The 18,899-nt window shown below is 46.2% G+C and overlaps 1 protein-coding gene across 1 annotated transcript in view; it reads left to right on the plus strand.

The window, feature by feature from the left end:
- The window catches only part of ZFHX3 (zinc finger homeobox 3), a 151,678-nt gene extending 138,297 nt beyond the window's left edge, over window positions 1–13,381 (plus strand). Inside the window, exons 7-9 of the mRNA XM_081107850.1 lie at window positions 832–934; window positions 1,999–7,416; window positions 11,581–13,381. Coding sequence (XP_080963976.1) covers window positions 832–934; window positions 1,999–7,416; window positions 11,581–13,241 — 7,182 coding nt within the window. The 3' untranslated portion in view covers window positions 13,242–13,381. The remainder of the gene's footprint in view (window positions 1–831; window positions 935–1,998; window positions 7,417–11,580) is intronic.
- Window positions 13,382–18,899: the final 5,518 nt, after the last annotated feature.

An 18,899-nucleotide genomic window follows, 5' to 3' on the forward strand; every position in this document is an offset into this window, starting at 1 on the left:
TGAAAGGGTCGTTCGACCGCCAAAGGGGTCGCGACTCACAGGTTGAGAACCACTGCTCTATTGGGAAACAGTGGCCAAAGTGGGGCCACCCTGCTGAAGGATGCTTCGTGGGGCACCCTGTGTAGCTGGGACACTGGCCAGAGGTTCCCCCCTGATGCTGTGTACCTCGAGCAGAAACTCCACAAGGAATCCTGGCTTAAGTGAGTCAAAAGAAATGCTTATTTGCACTTGATCTGAGCTTGTAAAGGGTTACAAAATGTTGTTTCCTGGAAAAACCGCCAATGTGCCTGCGTAGCCTCAGCCTTCCTTTGTTCTCTTCTCTTCTTCTTACCCTTTCCTTTGCTCTTATTCCCCTCCTCTTCTTGCCTGAATACATTTTGAAAACAGTACTACAATGCTCCCTGCTTCAAGATTACAGTGTACTTTACTAGGTATGATTTAATTAGGGCCCTTATTATGTTTTCAGCAGCTTAAGGTGGGCCTTTCAACTTATCTACCTAATTGGTTGCACAAGAAGTTTCACAGCCCATGACAAAACATTGTCAGTGATCAAAGTCAAAATTCTGCATAAAGGAAAAATATTAATAATAAGATTATTCTTCAAGTGTGCACTGCTAATTATGTCCAGAATGTAACCGTAGAAACACTTTTGACTGATGTGAGCTTTGTCTAATAAACATGAATCTTCAGTGAGCTATGAAAAGTGACACCTCCAGCTTTACACTGGTGAAGGCTAATTTTGCTTATTAAATAATTGTTACACATTTCCCTATTCTGTGTCTCTTCCCTCTCCATTTGACTCTCTGTGTTTCTCTGCCTCTTGTTCCTCAGGTGACCACCCCTGAGATGGTGATGCCCAGCAGCATGTTTCTCCCAGCGGCTGTTCCAGATCGAGACGGGAACCCCAATGTTGAGGAGGCAGGCAAGCAGCCTGGTTAGTGTCACTATCCTTGACCCCTGCAAATGGGAACAGAATGAAATGTCGGGTCGGGATTTTTCCCAGAGCGAGGGTGCCGAGTCCTTTACGGTACTCCTAAGCTGACTGCTAAGCTGACTGTAACTGATCAGAAGATGGGGGGCACTGTGGCAGCTACTTTGTACTCTGGTTCTTGGCATATTTTTATGTACTACTCATATGGTTTAAAGTGATAAAATCAGGTGAGAACAAGTAGGATTTTGGTGGGCACGTCCCCTTCAGGAGTGAATAACCTGAGACTCAATGAACAGACCCATAACTCACCATCCTAACCTGTTAAACACTCCATCTCTGAGAACTTTATTAGGAACTTATAGAGCACATGGGGGATTTCAGGGCTCTGGGTTAGTTATCTTTCTAGGAGCTGCCTCCACTCCAAGTTCTCTGAGTCTTCTAGGATTGCCTCAGGATACAGTATAGGAGTACCTTGTCGTAGACAGGGATGATGGTGGTGGCCCACGATGGTTCGTACCTCGATAGATTAGACCTCCTCTACATCATTCACCTCCTGTCAGCATATCAGGCCGTGGACAGCTGATCTGGGTCAGAATATTTACGGGTATGCTCATTATAGGGAAAAATGTACTGTATTTTAATAATTGGCCACTTGAAGTTTCATTGCTTATTGAATAGAGATAACAGTCAAAATGCCTAAAAATATATTCTATAATACTGATCCATGTAAAAGGTGAACCCACTTAAAATCAGTAACCTTCAAACCAGTTCTGGAGAAATTGAGGATTCTGAGCCAAGCAGTTTTAAATATTGTTTAAAAGATAGATATGTGATAGGATACAGGCTTATCAGGAGGCAACACTTTTTGCATTTCCTTTCAGTCCTCCCCGTTCATGTGGACCTGCGCCTAATATGTGTGCTCTGTTAGAGGGAAGGAAAGCAGGAGGCCGTGTGTTTCCCTCATAGTCAGATTCTGTGTTCCCGAGGCCTTGCTAGGTAGACAGCTCTTGGTGCCATCCTTGAAACAAAGCCCTCTTTATCATTGGGCTTGATGTGTTTTTTTACAGAAACCTCAGAGGATCCTGGAAAGAACATCTTGCCCTCCGTGAGCACAGAGCACAGTGGGGATCTGAAACCCTCTTCTGCTGACCCAGGCTCTATGAGAGAAGACTCGGGCTTCCTGTGCTGGAAGAAAGGGTGCAACCAGGTTTTCAAAACTTCTGCGGCTCTTCAGACTCACTTCAATGAGGTTCACACCAAGAGGCCTCAGCTGCCTGTGTCAGATCGCCACGTGTACAAGTACCGCTGTAATCAGTGCAGCCTGGCTTTCAAGACCATTGAAAAGCTGCAGCTGCATTCTCAGTACCATGTGATCAGAGCCGCCACCATGTGCTGTCTTTGTCAGCGCAGTTTCCGAACTTTCCAGGCTCTGAAAAAACATCTTGAGACGAGCCACCTGGAGTTGAGTGAGGCCGACATCCAGCAGCTTTATGGCGGCCTTCTGGCCAACGGGGACCTTCTGGCAATGGGAGACCCCACGCTGGCCGAGGACCACACCATAATTGTTGAGGAAGATAAGGAGGAAGAGAGTGACTTGGAAGAGAAGCAGAGCCCCACAGGCAGTGACTCTGGGTCAGTACAAGAAGACTCAGGCTCAGAACCGAAGAGAGCTCTGCCTTTCAGAAAAGGCCCCAACTTCACCATGGAGAAATTTCTAGACCCTTCTCGCCCTTACAAGTGTACCGTCTGCAAGGAATCTTTCACGCAAAAGAACATCCTGCTGGTGCACTATAACTCTGTCTCCCACCTGCATAAGTTAAAGAGAGCCCTTCAAGAATCGGCAACTGGTCAGCCAGAGCCCACCAGCAGCCCAGACAACAAGCCTTTTAAGTGTAACACTTGTAACGTGGCCTACAGCCAGAGCTCCACGTTGGAGATCCACATGAGGTCTGTGTTACATCAAACCAAGGCCCGGGCAGCCAAGCTGGAGGCCGCAGGTGGCAGCAGCAATGGGAACAGCAGCAGTGTCTCCCTGAGCTCCTCTACCCCAAGTCCTGTGAGCACCACTGGCAGTAACACCTTTACCACCACCAACCCAAGCAGTGCTGGCATTGCTCCAAGCTCCAGCTTACTGAGCCAAGTGCCCACTGAAAGTGTAGGAATGCCGCCCCTGGGGAATCCCATCAGTGCCAACATCACTTCCCCTTCAGAGCCCAAGGAGGCCAATCGGAAGAAACTGGCAGATATGATTGCATCGAGGCAGCAGCAGCAGCAGCAACAGCAGCAGCAGCAACAAGCACAGACACTGGCCCAGGCCCAAGCTCAAGTTCAAGCTCACTTGCAACAGGAGCTGCAGCAGCAGGCTGCCCTGATCCAGTCTCAGCTGTTTAACCCCACCCTCCTTCCTCACTTTCCCATGACCACTGAGACCCTGCTACAGCTGCAGCAACAGCAGCACCTCCTCTTCCCCTTCTACATCCCCAGCGCTGAGTTCCAGCTCAACCCTGAGGTGAGCTTGCCAGTGACCAGTGGGGCGCTGACGCTGACTGGGACGGGCCCAGGCCTGCTGGAAGATCTGAAGGCTCAGGTTCAGATCCCACAGCAGAGCCACCAGCAGATCCTGCAGCAAAGCCAGCTTTCTCTATCCCAGAGTCACTCTACCCTCCTACAGCCAAGCCAGCACCCTGAAAAGAAAAACAAATTGGTCATCAAAGAAAAGGAAAAAGAAAGCCAGAGAGAGAGGGATGGTGCTGAAGGGGGAGAAGGCAACGCAGGACCAAAGGAGTCTCTGCCAGATGCCTTGAAGGCCAAAGAGAAGAAAGAGCTGGCACCAGGGGGTAGTTCTGAGCCTTCCATGCTTCCTCCACGCATCGCCTCTGATGCCAGAGGGAACGCTACCAAGGCCTTGCTGGAGAACTTTGGCTTTGAGCTGGTCATTCAGTACAACGAGAATAAGCAGAAGGTGCAGAAAAAGAATGGGAAGACCGAGCACGGAGAGAGTCTGGAAAAGCTCGAGTGTGACTCCTGTGGCAAGTTATTTTCCAACATCCTGATTTTAAAGAGTCATCAAGAGCATGTTCATCAAAATTACTTTCCCTTTAAACAGCTGGAGAGGTTTGCCAAACAGTACAGAGAACACTACGATAAACTGTACCCCCTGAGGCCCCAAACCCCAGAGCCGCCACCACCTCCTCCTCCGCCCCCTCCACCTCCACTGCCTGCAGCACCACCTCAGCCTGCTTCCACGCCAGCCATCCCTGTGTCCGCACCACCCATCACTTCACCTACAATTGCACCGGCCCAGCCATCCGTTCCGCTCACTCAGCTCTCCATGCCCATGGAGCTGCCCATCTTCTCACCACTGATGATGCAGACGATGCCACTTCAGACCTTGCCAGCCCAGCTGCCTCCTCAGCTTGGACCTGTGGAGCCTCTGCCTGCAGACCTGGCCCAGCTGTACCAGCATCAGCTCAATCCAAGTCTGCTCCAGCAGCAGAACAAGAGGCCTCGCACCAGGATCACGGATGACCAGCTCCGAGTCCTGCGGCAATATTTTGATATTAACAACTCCCCCAGTGAAGAGCAGATCAAAGAGATGGCCGACAAGTCTGGGTTGCCCCAGAAAGTGATCAAGCACTGGTTCAGAAACACTCTCTTCAAAGAGCGGCAGCGTAATAAGGACTCCCCTTACAACTTCAGCAACCCTCCTATCACCAGCCTGGAGGAGCTGAAGATTGACTCCCGGCCCCCTTCGCCGGAACCTCAGAAGCAAGAGTACTGGGGAAGCAAGAGGTCTTCAAGAACACGGTTTACTGACTACCAGCTGAGGGTTCTACAGGACTTCTTTGATGCCAATGCTTACCCAAAGGATGATGAATTTGAGCAACTCTCTAATTTACTGAACCTTCCAACCCGAGTCATAGTGGTGTGGTTTCAAAATGCCCGACAGAAGGCCAGGAAAAATTATGAGAATCAGGGAGAAGGCAAAGATGGAGAGCGGCGTGAGCTTACGAATGATAGGTATATTCGAACAAGCAACCTGAACTACCAGTGCAAAAAGTGTAGCCTGGTGTTTCAGCGCATCTTTGATCTCATCAAGCACCAGAAGAAGCTGTGTTACAAAGATGAGGATGAGGAGGGGCAGGATGACAGCCAAAATGAGGATTCCATGGATGCCATGGAAATCCTGACACCCACCAGCTCCTCCTGCAGTACCCCAATGCCCTCACAGGCTTACAGCACCCCAGCACCATCAGCCAATACAGCTTCCTCCGCTTTCTTGCAGCTTACAGCAGAAGTTGACGAACTGGCCACCTTCAGTTCAAAAACAGAGGCGAGTGATGAGAAACCAAAGCAGGCTGAACCTCCCAGTGCACAGCCAAACCAAACCCAAGAAAAGCAAGTACAAGCAAAGGCAGAGCTGCAGCAGCAAGACCAGCCTGAGCAGAAGACAAACGCAGCCCAGCCAAAGCTTCCACAGCTGACTTCCCCCCCTTCATTACCACAGCCTCCTCCACAAGCACCGCCGCCTCAGTGCCCCTTACCCCAGTCGAGCCCCAGTCCTTCTCAGCTGTCCCACCTGCCCCTCAAGCCCCTCCACACATCAACTCCTCAACAGTTGGCAAACCTACCTCCTCAGCTAATTCCCTACCAGTGTGACCAGTGTAAGCTGGCGTTTCCATCGTTTGAACATTGGCAGGAGCATCAGCAGCTTCACTTCCTGAGTGCGCAGAATCAGTTCATCCACCCCCAGTTTTTAGATAGGTCACTGGATATGCCTTTCATGCTGTTTGACCCTAGTAACCCTCTCCTGGCAAGCCAGCTGCTCTCTGGGGCCATACCTCAGATTCCAGCAAGCTCGGCCACTTCTCCTTCAACTCCAACCTCCACTATGAACACTCTGAAGAGGAAGCTGGAGGAAAAGGCCAGCGCAAGCCCTGGCGAAAATGACAGTGGGACAGGAGAAGAACCTCAGAGAGACAAACGCTTGAGGACAACTATTACACCAGAACAGCTAGAAATTCTCTACCAAAAGTACCTATTGGACTCCAATCCAACTCGAAAGATGTTGGATCACATTGCGCATGAGGTAGGCTTGAAGAAACGTGTGGTACAAGTCTGGTTTCAGAACACACGTGCCAGGGAAAGGAAAGGACAATTCCGGGCTGTGGGCCCAGCCCAGGCCCACAGGAGATGCCCTTTTTGCAGAGCCCTCTTCAAGGCCAAGACTGCTCTCGAGGCTCATATCCGGTCCCGTCATTGGCATGAAGCCAAGAGAGCTGGCTACAACCTAACTCTGTCTGCAATGCTCTTAGACTGCGATGGGGGACTCCAGATGAAAGGAGATATTTTTGATGGAACTAGCTTTTCCCACCTACCCCCAAGCAGTAGTGATGGCCAAGGTGTTCCCCTCTCACCTGTGAGTAAAACCATGGAGTTATCTCCAAGAACTCTTCTTAGCCCTTCTTCCATCAAGGTGGAAGGGATTGAAGACTTTGAAAGCCCCTCCATGTCTGCAGTTAATCTAAACTTTGACCAGACTAAGCTGGACAATGATGACTGTTCCTCTGTCAACACAGCAATCACAGATACCACTACTGGAGATGAGGGCAACGCAGATAACGACAGTGCGACGGGAATAGCAACTGAAACCAAATCCTCTTCTGCGCCCAGTGACGGGTTGACCAAAGCGGCCATGATGGCAATGTCCGAGTATGAAGACAGGTTGTCATCAGGTCTGGTCAGCCCAGCCCCGAGCTTTTACAGCAAAGAATATGACAATGAAGGTACAGTGGACTACAGTGAAACCTCAAGTCTTGCAGACCCCTGCTCCCCAAGTCCTGGTGCAAGTGGGTCAGCAGGCAAATCTGGAGACAATGGGGACCGGCCTGGGCAGAAACGCTTTCGCACTCAAATGACTAATTTGCAGCTGAAGGTCCTCAAGTCATGCTTTAATGACTACAGGACACCCACCATGCTGGAGTGTGAGGTCCTAGGCAATGACATTGGACTGCCAAAGAGAGTTGTTCAGGTCTGGTTCCAGAATGCCCGGGCAAAAGAAAAGAAGTCTAAGTTAAGCATGGCCAAGCATTTTGGTATAAACCAAACAAGTTACGAGGGACCCAAAACAGAGTGCACTTTGTGTGGCATCAAGTACAGCGCTCGGCTGTCTGTACGTGACCATATCTTTTCCCAACAGCATATCTCCAAAGTTAAAGACACCATTGGAAGCCAGTTGGACAAGGAGAAAGAATACTTTGACCCAGCCACTGTACGTCAGCTGATGGCTCAACAAGAGTTGGACCGGATTAAAAAAGCCAATGAGGTCCTCGGACTGGCAGCTCAGCAGCAAGGGATGTTTGATAATGCCCCTCTACAGGCTCTTAACCTTCCTACAGCATATCCGGCACTCCAGGGCATTCCTCCTGTGTTGCTCCCTGGCCTCAACAGCCCCTCCTTGCCGGGCTTTACTCCATCTAACACAGGTGGGTTCTGCTCTAGGTGATTCCATTAGCATTCAGTAGCTGCCCATTTAGCCCTTTGTTCTGTGACTACCATCCATACCCTCTGAGTGCTGGGCAGATAGGAAGCTTCAACAAAACTTCAGGTGCCTTCCATTGAGTCTCCCTGGAGCTGTGCTCATGTTGTACATCTTTCTTTGACTTCCCAGTTCAGGGACGGCATCTCCTGGTTGGATTGGTCTCCTCTGAAACCATTCTTGTGCCCCGTGTTCAACAGCACAATCAGGGCGAGTGGGAGAGGTGTTATTTTCAAGAAAGGAGCTTCTATTGGAGACCCTTCCATTTGGTGCTTCTGGAAATCCTGATCCCTTCTAGATATTTGTTGAAAATATAAGACCCTTTAATATCTAGCTAGTTCTGGATCATGCCCTATGGAAACTTGTTCAAGAGAATTTAAACCAATCTTTGCCCTTACCTGTGTGGTCCCTGCACCCTTCTTTAGAGAGCTACTCTGGCATAATTGCTGTCAGGTGTCCTCTTACTACTAAGATTCTCTTCTAGCCAGAATAACAGTGGCTGTGTCAGTTTGTGCTCGAATGCACTGACTAGGAATCTTGTATTGGGCAATGTGGTTTTGAATTTTGACATGTTTGTGTTAGTACTCCAGACAGACAGATAATGTTAATGGTCAATTTTTAGGGGTATTCAATCTGCATCGTTTCCTTTTGCCCATCTCCCCTTTTGCTTCTCTCCCCTATTCAGAATCATATACTTGGTACTCTCATTTTTCCATTTAATAGGGAGTCTCACAGTTCTTCCTGTGTACCTCTCTTGTTTGTCCTTACCCATCTTCCCTGGATCCACCTGTCTTTCCTAAATTGGACTTCTACAATCCTCTAAGTCTTAGACACAAATCATCAAGCTGCCTTCATGGCCTGCATTGGCCAGTGCACGTTCACCAAAGGAGAGCCCCTCAAAGGGCCTCCTTGCCTTCCAAACATGTCCTTGTTCCCAGGAGGTGAAGAGGGTCTTCTACTTCACAGAGCAGTCCTGGTTGAGTGGAATCCAGGTTTTACAATTTTGGCAGGGATTTACAGACCATAAGGCTACCTCATTCCTGGTCGCAGTTTCTTAGCCAAAGAGAGGAACAAGAAAAGGAAGCATTAAGATAGAAAAGTCGTTGCTCATGTGTGTTGGCAAGTTAGTGTCACAGAAGGATGCTCAAGCCAGCTAGACATGAGCCAAGAAACAAGCTATGGAAAGTGGCCAGACACTGCATTACCCTTGCAGCCCAGGACTTTGGCAGAGGGGCTTGGGGAGGCCCAGCATTTCATCATCCTGTGGACAAATTAGAATCAGAATGTCTGATCTATTCCCCTTGTTTTACAGATGAGAAAACTGAGGCCCAGAGAGGTCGAGACCCCTCCGCGAGCTAGGGGGGCCAGAGCCCCGCCCAGGCCTCGGGCTCCCAGTGCTCTGTGCCCCTTCCACAGCACCCAAATGAGCAGTCAGTCAACAGGTATATGCTCAGTGCGACTCAGGGTCTCACCACTTAACGTGGGCTTCAGATGGAAAGATATGCTCTTCACTATTCAAGGCAGCCAGACGTGCCCCCGTAACCACCTCCTGACTGCACCGAAGCTCAAGGAGCACGGGATCTGGGATGGGAGGGAAGAAACCTGTGTGTAATACGTCAGGCCCAACGGTAACCTTCACCATGTAAATCCCCACAACAGTTTACTGTGGAAAACTAAGCAGTCAGCGAACGGGCCCGAGATCACACCTGGCAAATGTGTGCCCATCATAATCCATACCCTGTCAGTCTGACTCCAGAGGTGCATGCCTAGGTCTCGGGGATGAAGTGCCTTGCTTGGTTCTGATCTTACACATGAGAAACACCAAGGGCACAGAATTATTGAGAATATTGAGCTACTGTATTGATACTGTATCAAATGTGGCTAGTGCAGAGCTTGTAAATAGCACAGATTCAGTAACCATTTCTTAAAATTTCGAATCTTTTATGTAGACTGTCAGTTCAAGATATAGAAAGTCAGTCTAAAGCCTTCTGACGTGGATCTTTGTCCTGAAAACCTGATGTCATAGAGATGGGGAAATATCTAGACGTTCCTTCCTTACCCCTCCTTTTGGCTCTGGTTACAACCTAAAACTTGGAGTAGGCCTGTTGTCTAGAGGGAGGCGGAAAGAGCCATGTCGCAAATTTAGAATTCATAATCCATTCTGTTTCAACCTCGTTTGTGCCAGTTTGTCCAATGAGCCTTTACTGAGTTTCTTAGTCGGATTTATCTTCTCCTCTGGTTTCAGCCCCTTATGAGCGTTGAGGAAATTGGATGTGTTAATTTCAGAAGAGTACATAAATGATGCTATGTGGTGCTGAGGGAAGCATCCTCCTTGTCTATCCAAACATTAACGGATGTTTTTCTGCGATTGGCAACTTGAGACAACTTTGTTCTCTTATCTGAAATTTGAGTGTTTTCAAATGCAGTGTGATAGCCCAGTAAACACTGAAGTCAACATTGTCTTCACCCACGTCTGGGCTTCAGAGTGTTTTACTTTTTTCTCATGAGGACAGTGTCACATTCTGGAACCCACTACCACAGCTTTCTGGCTGTGATCCAGATAAGTGGTGAGGGGCCATAGGGTTTGCTTTTAAATTCTGGTGCTCACAGAAGTGAAGGGGCTATACACTGTCTAGTTTCTTGGGTGTAGCAAATGTAAAGATAATCTGAAGGCTGCTGCCTATGAACTCTTCTCAATTCTTGTCTTTTTTCAGCATCTCATCACCCAGCACATCCTTTCTCCCCACCACCTTACTAGTATTTATAAACCTATAGTTTGGTGTACACGTTTGTCTCACTATCTGAAAGTAGAGTGTTCCTATGAAACCTTTCCTAAGTCAAAATGGCATGAAGTGAAGAAGCAGTCATCTTAGGACACATCTTGCTACCAAATGCACACAGTAGATCAAGATAAAGCACAGACACTCATAGAAACAGCTCAAAGCTGTGATGATGAGTGTAGTTCCTGGGGAAGGAGCTTGGCAGTCCCACTCTCCCTGTTCAGGGTGCGCGATGCCTCTACTATAGCTCACTGCAAAGCAAACACTGAATGTTATTTTCACTTTTTGTATTTCTTCGTTAGCAAAAATAGGTATTAATGTAGGTTTTTCCTAAAAGCAAAGTGGCACAAAGTGAACTTTTGAAGAGCGGGGATATCTGTACCAGCAGCAACATCATTTCCATGACTCCGGAACAAAAGCCTCAAACCAGAAGATAGGTCTGAGGGTACATTAGGCTCTGGGCTGGATGGAAGCTTTACAAGTAGTGGTAGGTTAGGTCTGCGTGTGATTGAGGATGGGGCTGTAATCCATGTGTGTCTAGTGAGTGGCACTGTCAAAGACCTCTGCCACCCATAAGCAATGCTACCTGATGCAGGACGCAATCTTAGGAATTGATGGTGGCAGCACTTTGGGCAGTTCCATTTCTGACATGTTTTTCTCCTCTTCCTATGGCTAGTTTTTCCACCGTCTATAGCCCTAGCCCTGCTGTATGTCATTCAAACAGGGGCAAGAGTAGAAAGTGTTCCCTGAATAGACTGTTTTGACTTCTTCCTATTCCTCCTCCTATGTCTTTCCTCTTAACGGATCCATTCAGCTGCAGAGGTGCATGTATATAGCCTATTTGTTCACATTGTCTTGAGGCTTGGCTAGGTTTCTTGCTTTCCTTCCCTCTCCTTTCCTGTCACCTGTCTCCTCCAGACAACTTCTGGTGAGACCTCTTGGCTGTAGTATTTTTGTGACACTTTGATGAAGGCTCTTGGTCCCAGCTGGTTTAGGGGCCTCCAGACTAATTGCCTTGGGTAGAATGAATGGTAGCAAGGAGCTTGGCAAGAAAATATGAACTAGTGGGGTGGGCATGACACATTGGCCAGAAGGTGCTTGGCTGGAAAGGGAAGTATGGGAGCGGAGCTGATCCAGAACTCAGGCTTGATTAGAATACAAGGCTCTCCAACCCTAAGCCTGGCTGACACCTCTGTTGAAAATGTCGGTGTAAACCTTCAAGTATAAACCTTGAGACCTCAAACTCTGTGCCAGTGACACAGGTCAAAACATCTTGAACTTCAGCCTCACCACCCAGACTGACGTGATTTCTCTGTGTCCATTCTTTTCAGCTTTAACGTCTCCAAAACCGAACTTGATGGGTCTGCCCAGCACAACAGTTCCTTCCCCTGGTCTCCCCACATCTGGATTACCAAATAAACCGTCCTCAGCGACACTGAACTCCCCAACCCCAGCACAAGCCACCATGGCGATGGCCCCTCAGCAACACCCCCAACCCCAGCAGCAGCAGCCACAGGTGCAGCCACCGCCAGCAACCCAGCCTCCACCTGTGCCACAGCTCCCGCCACAACAGCAGCAACAGCAACGCAAGGACAAAGACAGTGAGAAGGTAAAGGAGAAGGAAAAGGCACACAAAGGGAAAGGGGAGCCCCTGCCTGTCCCCAAGAAGGAGAAAGGAGAAGCCCCCACGGCAGCCGCAGCCACCATCTCAGCCCCACTGCCCACCATGGAGTATGCAGTGGACCCTGCACAGTTGCAGGCCCTGCAGGCAGCCTTGACTTCAGACCCCACAGCGTTGCTCACGAGCCAGTTCCTTCCTTACTTTGTACCAGGCTTCTCTCCTTATTATGCCCCCCAGATCCCTGGCGCCCTGCAGAGCGGGTACCTGCAGCCAATGTATGGCATGGAAGGCCTGTTCCCCTACAGCCCTGCGCTGTCGCAGGCCCTGATGGGGCTGTCCCCGGGCTCCCTACTGCAGCAGTACCAGCAATACCAGCAGAGTCTGCAGGAGGCGATCCAGCAGCAGCAGCGGCAAATACAGCAGCAGCAGCAGCAAAAAGTGCAGCAGCAGCCCAAAGCAAGCCAAACCCCAGTCCCCCCTGGGGCTGCTTCCCCAGACAAAGACCCTGCCAAAGAATCCCCCAAACCAGAAGAGCAGAAAAACGCACCCCGTGAGGTGTCCCCCCTCCTGCTGAAACCCCCCGAAGAGCCAGAAGCAGAAAGCAAAAGTGCGGACTCCCTCTATGACCCCTTCATTGTTCCAAAGGTGCAGTACAAGTTGGTCTGCCGCAAGTGCCAGGCGGGCTTCGGCGACGAGGAGGCGGCGAGGAGCCACCTGAAGTCCCTGTGCTTCTTCGGCCAGGCTGTGGTGAACCTGCAAGAGATGGTGCTTCACGTCCCCACGGGCGGCGGTGGCGGCGGCGGTGGCAGCGGCGGTGGCAGCAGTGGCGGCGGCTCGTACCACTGCCTGGCGTGCGAGAGCACGCTCTGTGGGGAGGAAGCTCTGAGTCAACATCTCGAGTCGGCCTTGCACAAACACAGAACAATCACGAGAGCAGCAAGAAACGCCAAAGAGCACCCTAGTTTATTACCTCACTCTGCCTGCTTCCCCGATCCTAGCACCGCATCTACCTCGCAGTCTGCCGCTCACTCAAACGACAGCCCCCCTCCCCAGTCGGCCGCCGCCCCCTCCTCGTCCTCCGCTTCCCCCCACGCCTCCAGGAAGTCTTGGCCGCAAGTGGTCTCCCGGGCTTCGGCCCCGAAGCCTCCTTCTTTTCCTCCTCTCTCCTCATCTTCAACGGTTACCTCAAGTTCATGCAGCACCTCAGGGGTTCAGCCCTCGATGCCAACAGACGACTATTCGGAGGAGTCTGACACGGATCTCAGCCAAAAGTCCGACGGACCGGCGAGCCCGGTGGAGGGTCCCAAAGACCCCAGCTGCCCCAAGGACAGTGGTCTGACCAGTGTAGGAACGGACACCTTCAGATTGTAAGCTTTGAAGATGAACAATACAAACAAATGAATTTAAATAAAAAATTAATAACAAACCAATTTCAAAAATAGACTAACTGCAATTCCAAAGCTTCTAACCAAAAAAAGAAAAAAGAAAAAAAAAGGAAAAAAAAGAAAAAGCGTGGGTTGTTTTCCCATATACCTATCTATGCCGGTGATTTTACATTCTTGTGTTTTCTTTTTTCTAATATATATATAAAACACACCCCTTAGCCCTGTTACATTGTGTCCTTTTGAAGGTACTATTGGTCTGGGAAACAGAAGCCCGCAGGGCCTCCCTAATGTCCTTGGAGCTTAAGCCCCTTGTATATTTGCCCCTTTCAATACACGCCCCGCCTTGATAGCACAGAGGAGCCGGCATGCACTGTATGGGAAAGCAGCCCACCTTGTTCCGGTTTTAAATTTCTTGCTGTCTTAGCATTCAGATACCAATGGCTTGCTAAAAGAAAAAGAGAAATGTAATGTCTTTTTATTCTCAGGTCAATCGCTCACACTTTGTTCTGTTTTCAGAATCATTGTTTTATATATATATATATATTATTTTTTTCCAGTTTCCTTTTTTCGTTTTTGTTCCAGAAAAATTTTTTGTTTCTTAATTTAAAAACGGGCAGAAAGTATTTGAGAAAAAAACAATGTGAACTGCTTTAGCTTTCTGGGGATTTTAAGGATAGCTTTTCTGCTGAAGCCAATTTTAAGGTGAAAAGTTAAGCACTCCCACTTTCAGAAGAAAAAAAAAATAAACCCACACACAAAGAGTGTTGAGGACTCGTAGCTTAAAAAAATAAGTTTTAAAAACTGACTTTCTGTATTTATGATAGATATGACCATTTTGGTGTTGAGTAGATTGTTGCATTGGAAATGAACTGAAGCAGTATGGTAGATTTAAAAGGAAAATAAAAAGAAAAACCTTTTGTGTACATTTAGCTTTTTGTATGGTCCAGCTGACAGCTCCTCATTTGATGTTGTCTTGTTCATTCCTAGCAGATAGATTGCAATCCGTTGATTCACCTAAGCTTTTCTCCCCTTTGTCCCTTAATTCCACTTTCTCTTTCCTCCTCCCACCTCCCATCCTATAACCTCCCACGTAATGTAGCTGCCTTCATTTCTTAGAGGGTAGCTGCAGAATTATTTTATAAAACTAAAGAAAGAATTTCAAAGGGTCCTAGGGGTCATTAGGATCCTCACAGATTATTTTTGGTTGGGGAGTTGAAACTTTTTAAAGGCATATAATTCTAGTTACCTATGTCTGTTAGCCTTGTGCATTTATTTTTTATTTATCCTTCCTTTGGCTTTTCACCCTTTTTTTCCCCACTCCTTGTTTAGTAGATGCTTCAAATATTCTTTTCCTAAGCTAAAGCATTTGTTTCCATTTGTGTAATTGGATTGTGTGCTTTTCTTTTCTAAAAAAGTTCTGGTTAGGCGTTTGGTTTTTGTTTTGTTTTCTTTTCTCTCAGAAAAAGAAATTTCATGCTTTAAATAAAATCCAAAGACACACCCTTTCACTGCTGGTGCAGAAAAAAGGGAAAGGGTTCTTGTTACTTGAGAATTTGTTTCTAATTTAAACAAGACTTAGTTTAATAAAAGAAAGAATAAAACAAAAGATTCCCAGGTGGTTATTTGCTTCTTCTGCAAGCAGAGAGGCAATTGTTAATTCCATATACCAAAAGACACATTTTTTTACTTCAAAGTTTTGTCCTTGTGTTAGGCAGTCTGAGCGGCGAGTGATCCAGAGTGCAGCCAACAAAGAAGCAGATAGCAATGAACTAAGAGAAAGAATGAGACACTTGTGTTTACGTTAATATCCATATTCCTGTGACACACAACACAACACACCATACCCCCTTTCTCATCTAAAAAAAATGGTCTGAACTTTGAAAGGAAAACTTTGTGCTGCTATAATGTAGACTTTGGAGACAAATAGATGCTTTGCTATTTCACTTTCATAGCTAAACAACAGAAACAATCTCCCCTGGCCCCTAACGTGTGAAATCCTTCTCCCCTTCATTCTCTTCCTTATGTTTCAAAAGGGAACTTTGAAGACTGTGAATGCAGGTTCCATTGGTCACCTTCCAGGCTTCTTTCCCCAGTGCTGAAGCCACTCATCAACTTTGCAAAAGACTGGAGCATTCCAACATCTAAAAGTGGATTTCTTTTTTTCTTTTTTCTCTTTTTTAGCCGGGACTATTTTATTTTTATGAATTTATTTTCAGTTTAATGAAAGAGTAGATCCTGAACTGTTGTACATATTTCTAACTAGGCTGATGCACAGTGCAAATTCCTTTTATAATTTTTTAAAGTAGAAATGCTAAAGAATACCATCTAACTATTCATACCAGTATCCAGTTGTAGCATAAGGTGTCAAAAACAAGTACGCAAAAACACTTGCTGTTTTAACAAGCTATTTTCTTTTAACAAGAATTCTTGTATTTCTCCCTGTGTTTGAGATGAACATTTTTAAATTTTAAAGTTGTACAGTTTTTTGTTTTCCATTATTTTATCTTGTTTGTAACTCTATAAAAAATATATTTTTGCCATTTAACTGTTGTATGTTACTCTGTGTCTGTATCATATAGAAAAAATTGTTTGTTTTTTGGTTCTCTATGTGATGATACCAATTAACAATTTAACACTAGCTTTACCTGTCAAATTCTGCTAGGTCTTTTCTGTAAACTTTGTTTTTAAAAATGATATTGCTTGGTAATAGTGCAATTTCTATCCCTTTCCCACCCCCCTCAACTTTAGGTTCACTTCCTAATAATTTTGCCACCTCCTCCCCAATGGTTCTTTTCCATTTTCTCCCTCTCCCCACCCCTCTCTTTTAGCTACTATGCCATCCTCCCTCTGTGCAGCAGAGTGACTGTCAGTGTTTTGTTATGTCATGCCTTGACCTGTGGGTGTATTTGGCGACTGCAAGATGGTTGGTGGGATAGACTGGCTAAGTAAGCATGCATCCACCGACCAGTGTTCCTCAGAGGGGTTATGTGATTGTTTCAACCTGGAGTGGGTTGCACACTAATGTTTTCCTCCACAAACTCTACTGCCCACATATATGTTCCTTCAAAAAAGAAAACAATTCTCAGCATTAACCCAGAAGTATCAAAGCAGTCAGTGATAGTGAAAATTAGGGGTCAAACATAGCTTAAAATGTCTGTGGGCTAACCATCCACCCCGGCTGGGACCGGTATCGTTTATAAAGCATGAATTTACTACAATGCCCAACTGTTTAGGCTGGTCTCCCTCGGAGAATTTACTCCTGTCTGTTGCATAGTAGATAAATGAATAGGATCTCTCTACTCACTTTTTAAATTAATTCTTCACATTCATTCACACTTCATATTTTGGTTGGTTGGGTTTTTTCCCCCCAAATACTCCACAGTGTGGGCTGGTGCTAGACATTCAGTCTCATAGCACCACTGACCCACAGGATGGGAGTCATCCATTCAAAAAGAAACGTACGAAGGAAACACACACACGGAAAAGTGTAAATCTAGAAAGGCTTGTTTTTTTTTTTAATTTAAAAGCGATTTAAAGAGATGAATGTGGCCAAAGTTTTGAAAACAAAGTCAAACAGACGGCATGTGTTTAACCCTGAGGTTATCAGTCATGGGCAGGAAGTTGCAGGAGAGAGAGGCGGTGACCCAAGCCAGTGCACTTGATGTTCATGGACATATATTTTTTTTAAATAATAAATTAAAACATTTTAAATAGAAGCATAAATTGAGTTGGTTGGTTGTTGGCGCTGAGATACTGCCCACTGTGAAACAAAGCTTTGACTAGTTTTTTGTTTGTTTACTTTCTCTGGGGGGAGGGGGGCAAGTTTGGGTAGGAAAGAAAGCATAAATGAACGTGACCCTGAGGTGAAGAGGTATATGAACAGCCTTTGCAATGTACAAAAAAAAACAAAAAACAAAAAACAAAAAAAAATAGAGCAAGTGAAACCAAAAATGATGTTCTTGGTGTTTTTCTATAATGTAGTCTTGTTAGCTTTTTTGTTACTGTAATAATGCTGATCTCGAACTGTACCAAAATACATGGAGACTAACAAACAGAACCACATGGAACTTTCAAACTGAAAAAAAAAATTTGTCACAAAAACTTTGTTGTCATAGTTAAGTTGATTGTAGATGGTAATTGAATATACTCCTTTGAAAATATTTCATCAAGTATGTTTCCTGCTCATTGTGATACATTAAAAAAAATATGAGCAAAAGTTCTTGTCTCTGTAGGCAGATTTTGTGTGTGTGTGCATGTGTGAGAAAGAAAAAGGTTGATGATTAAAGAAGTGTAAATTTGAACAGTATCTTGAGGTTGGGTGTGCAGGAATAATTGCATTATTCCAAGGTACACAAGCTCTTGGGAAATGGGGCCTTGTATTTCCCATCTTCTGGCACTCATTAAAGCAGCAGTCGCCAACCGGTGGTACGTGGACCACTGGTGGTCCGTGAAGTCCGAAAGGTTGGTTACCGCTGCATTGAAGTACCAGAGGTTTTGGCCATGACACTGACTAGCTTATTTCATTGAGAAGAGTAAGCATGACAGCTTAGACAATATTTGGCCCTAGAGAACCCTAATAGCACGTGAACATTTTAAATTCAAATATTTACGTAAGAATGTTAGACACTTGACACAACCATGAGCAAAAGTTTTTTTCTGATGGCTAGGAGAGAGGTAAGTTCAACTTCTCTGAATTGGGAATTGGACCCAGTGTTTATGACAGGAAGATATGAAATATAAGTTGAATTAAGTGGGTTATTAACTAAATTTACCTTTCCTAGGAAAGGATTTTTCCAAACTCCCTGTTAGAGCAGAATTTGAGATAAGAACAGTCTGCAAAATCTTAGTAGCATTAGTAATTCCTACATACAAGAGAATACTCAGTCCTCTTACGCCTGAAAATCATTAATAAGGAGTACTTCCAAGATCAGGCCTAAAGGCCTCCCTTCATCTCTAATTTATAGCCACAGCTGATAAATAATTTACAAAACTTTTGCAGCTGGGCTTGGATGGCATTGAAGGCTGTCCTTGCAAGGTCTGCAGCATCTACCCTCGGCCAACAGGGTTCTTCCTACCCAAGATGAACTACGAAACACTTCTGTTGGCTCTGACAGCCACTGTACACCAAGTCCTTTTTCTTAGTTCCTGCAGCAGACATTTCAAGAAGCAGTGACCCTATTAATTCAAGATCTCAAAGCTACAGTTCACACAGGCATCACTAAATGCTCAGAAATAAATAGTTGGTTCCCTTGCCAGTGCTGGAATCTCTATGCCAAAAAAGTAGTGTCACTGTCCTTAATGAAACCATGATCTTTCCCCAGGCATTGCACCTTTCTTTTGGGTGTTCCTGCAGAACCAGATGGCTCCAATCTCGGTATGTTTTCTTGGCACACAGTTAATCACTGATCTTTCTTCCAATCCCACAAAAAGGTACAGAATGATAAAAATTGTTCAAACCCAAAGCCACATCTGCCTTTCTAAGCTATAATTATTTTAGGGTCTGGCAGATTCACACTGAAACATTTTAAACGGAACTAGTTTTGCAGAGAGGTTTTGCCACCTCAGCTCTTTGGAGGAAGGTGACAACAATTCAAATTTTTCTAACAAGAAAATAAGACAAAACCTTCGTAATGGTTGAGCCTTT

The sequence above is a fragment of the Myotis nattereri genome (assembly GCF_964212035.1).
Source record: "Myotis nattereri genome assembly, chromosome: 15".
Lineage (NCBI taxonomy): Eukaryota > Metazoa > Chordata > Mammalia > Chiroptera > Vespertilionidae > Myotis > Myotis nattereri.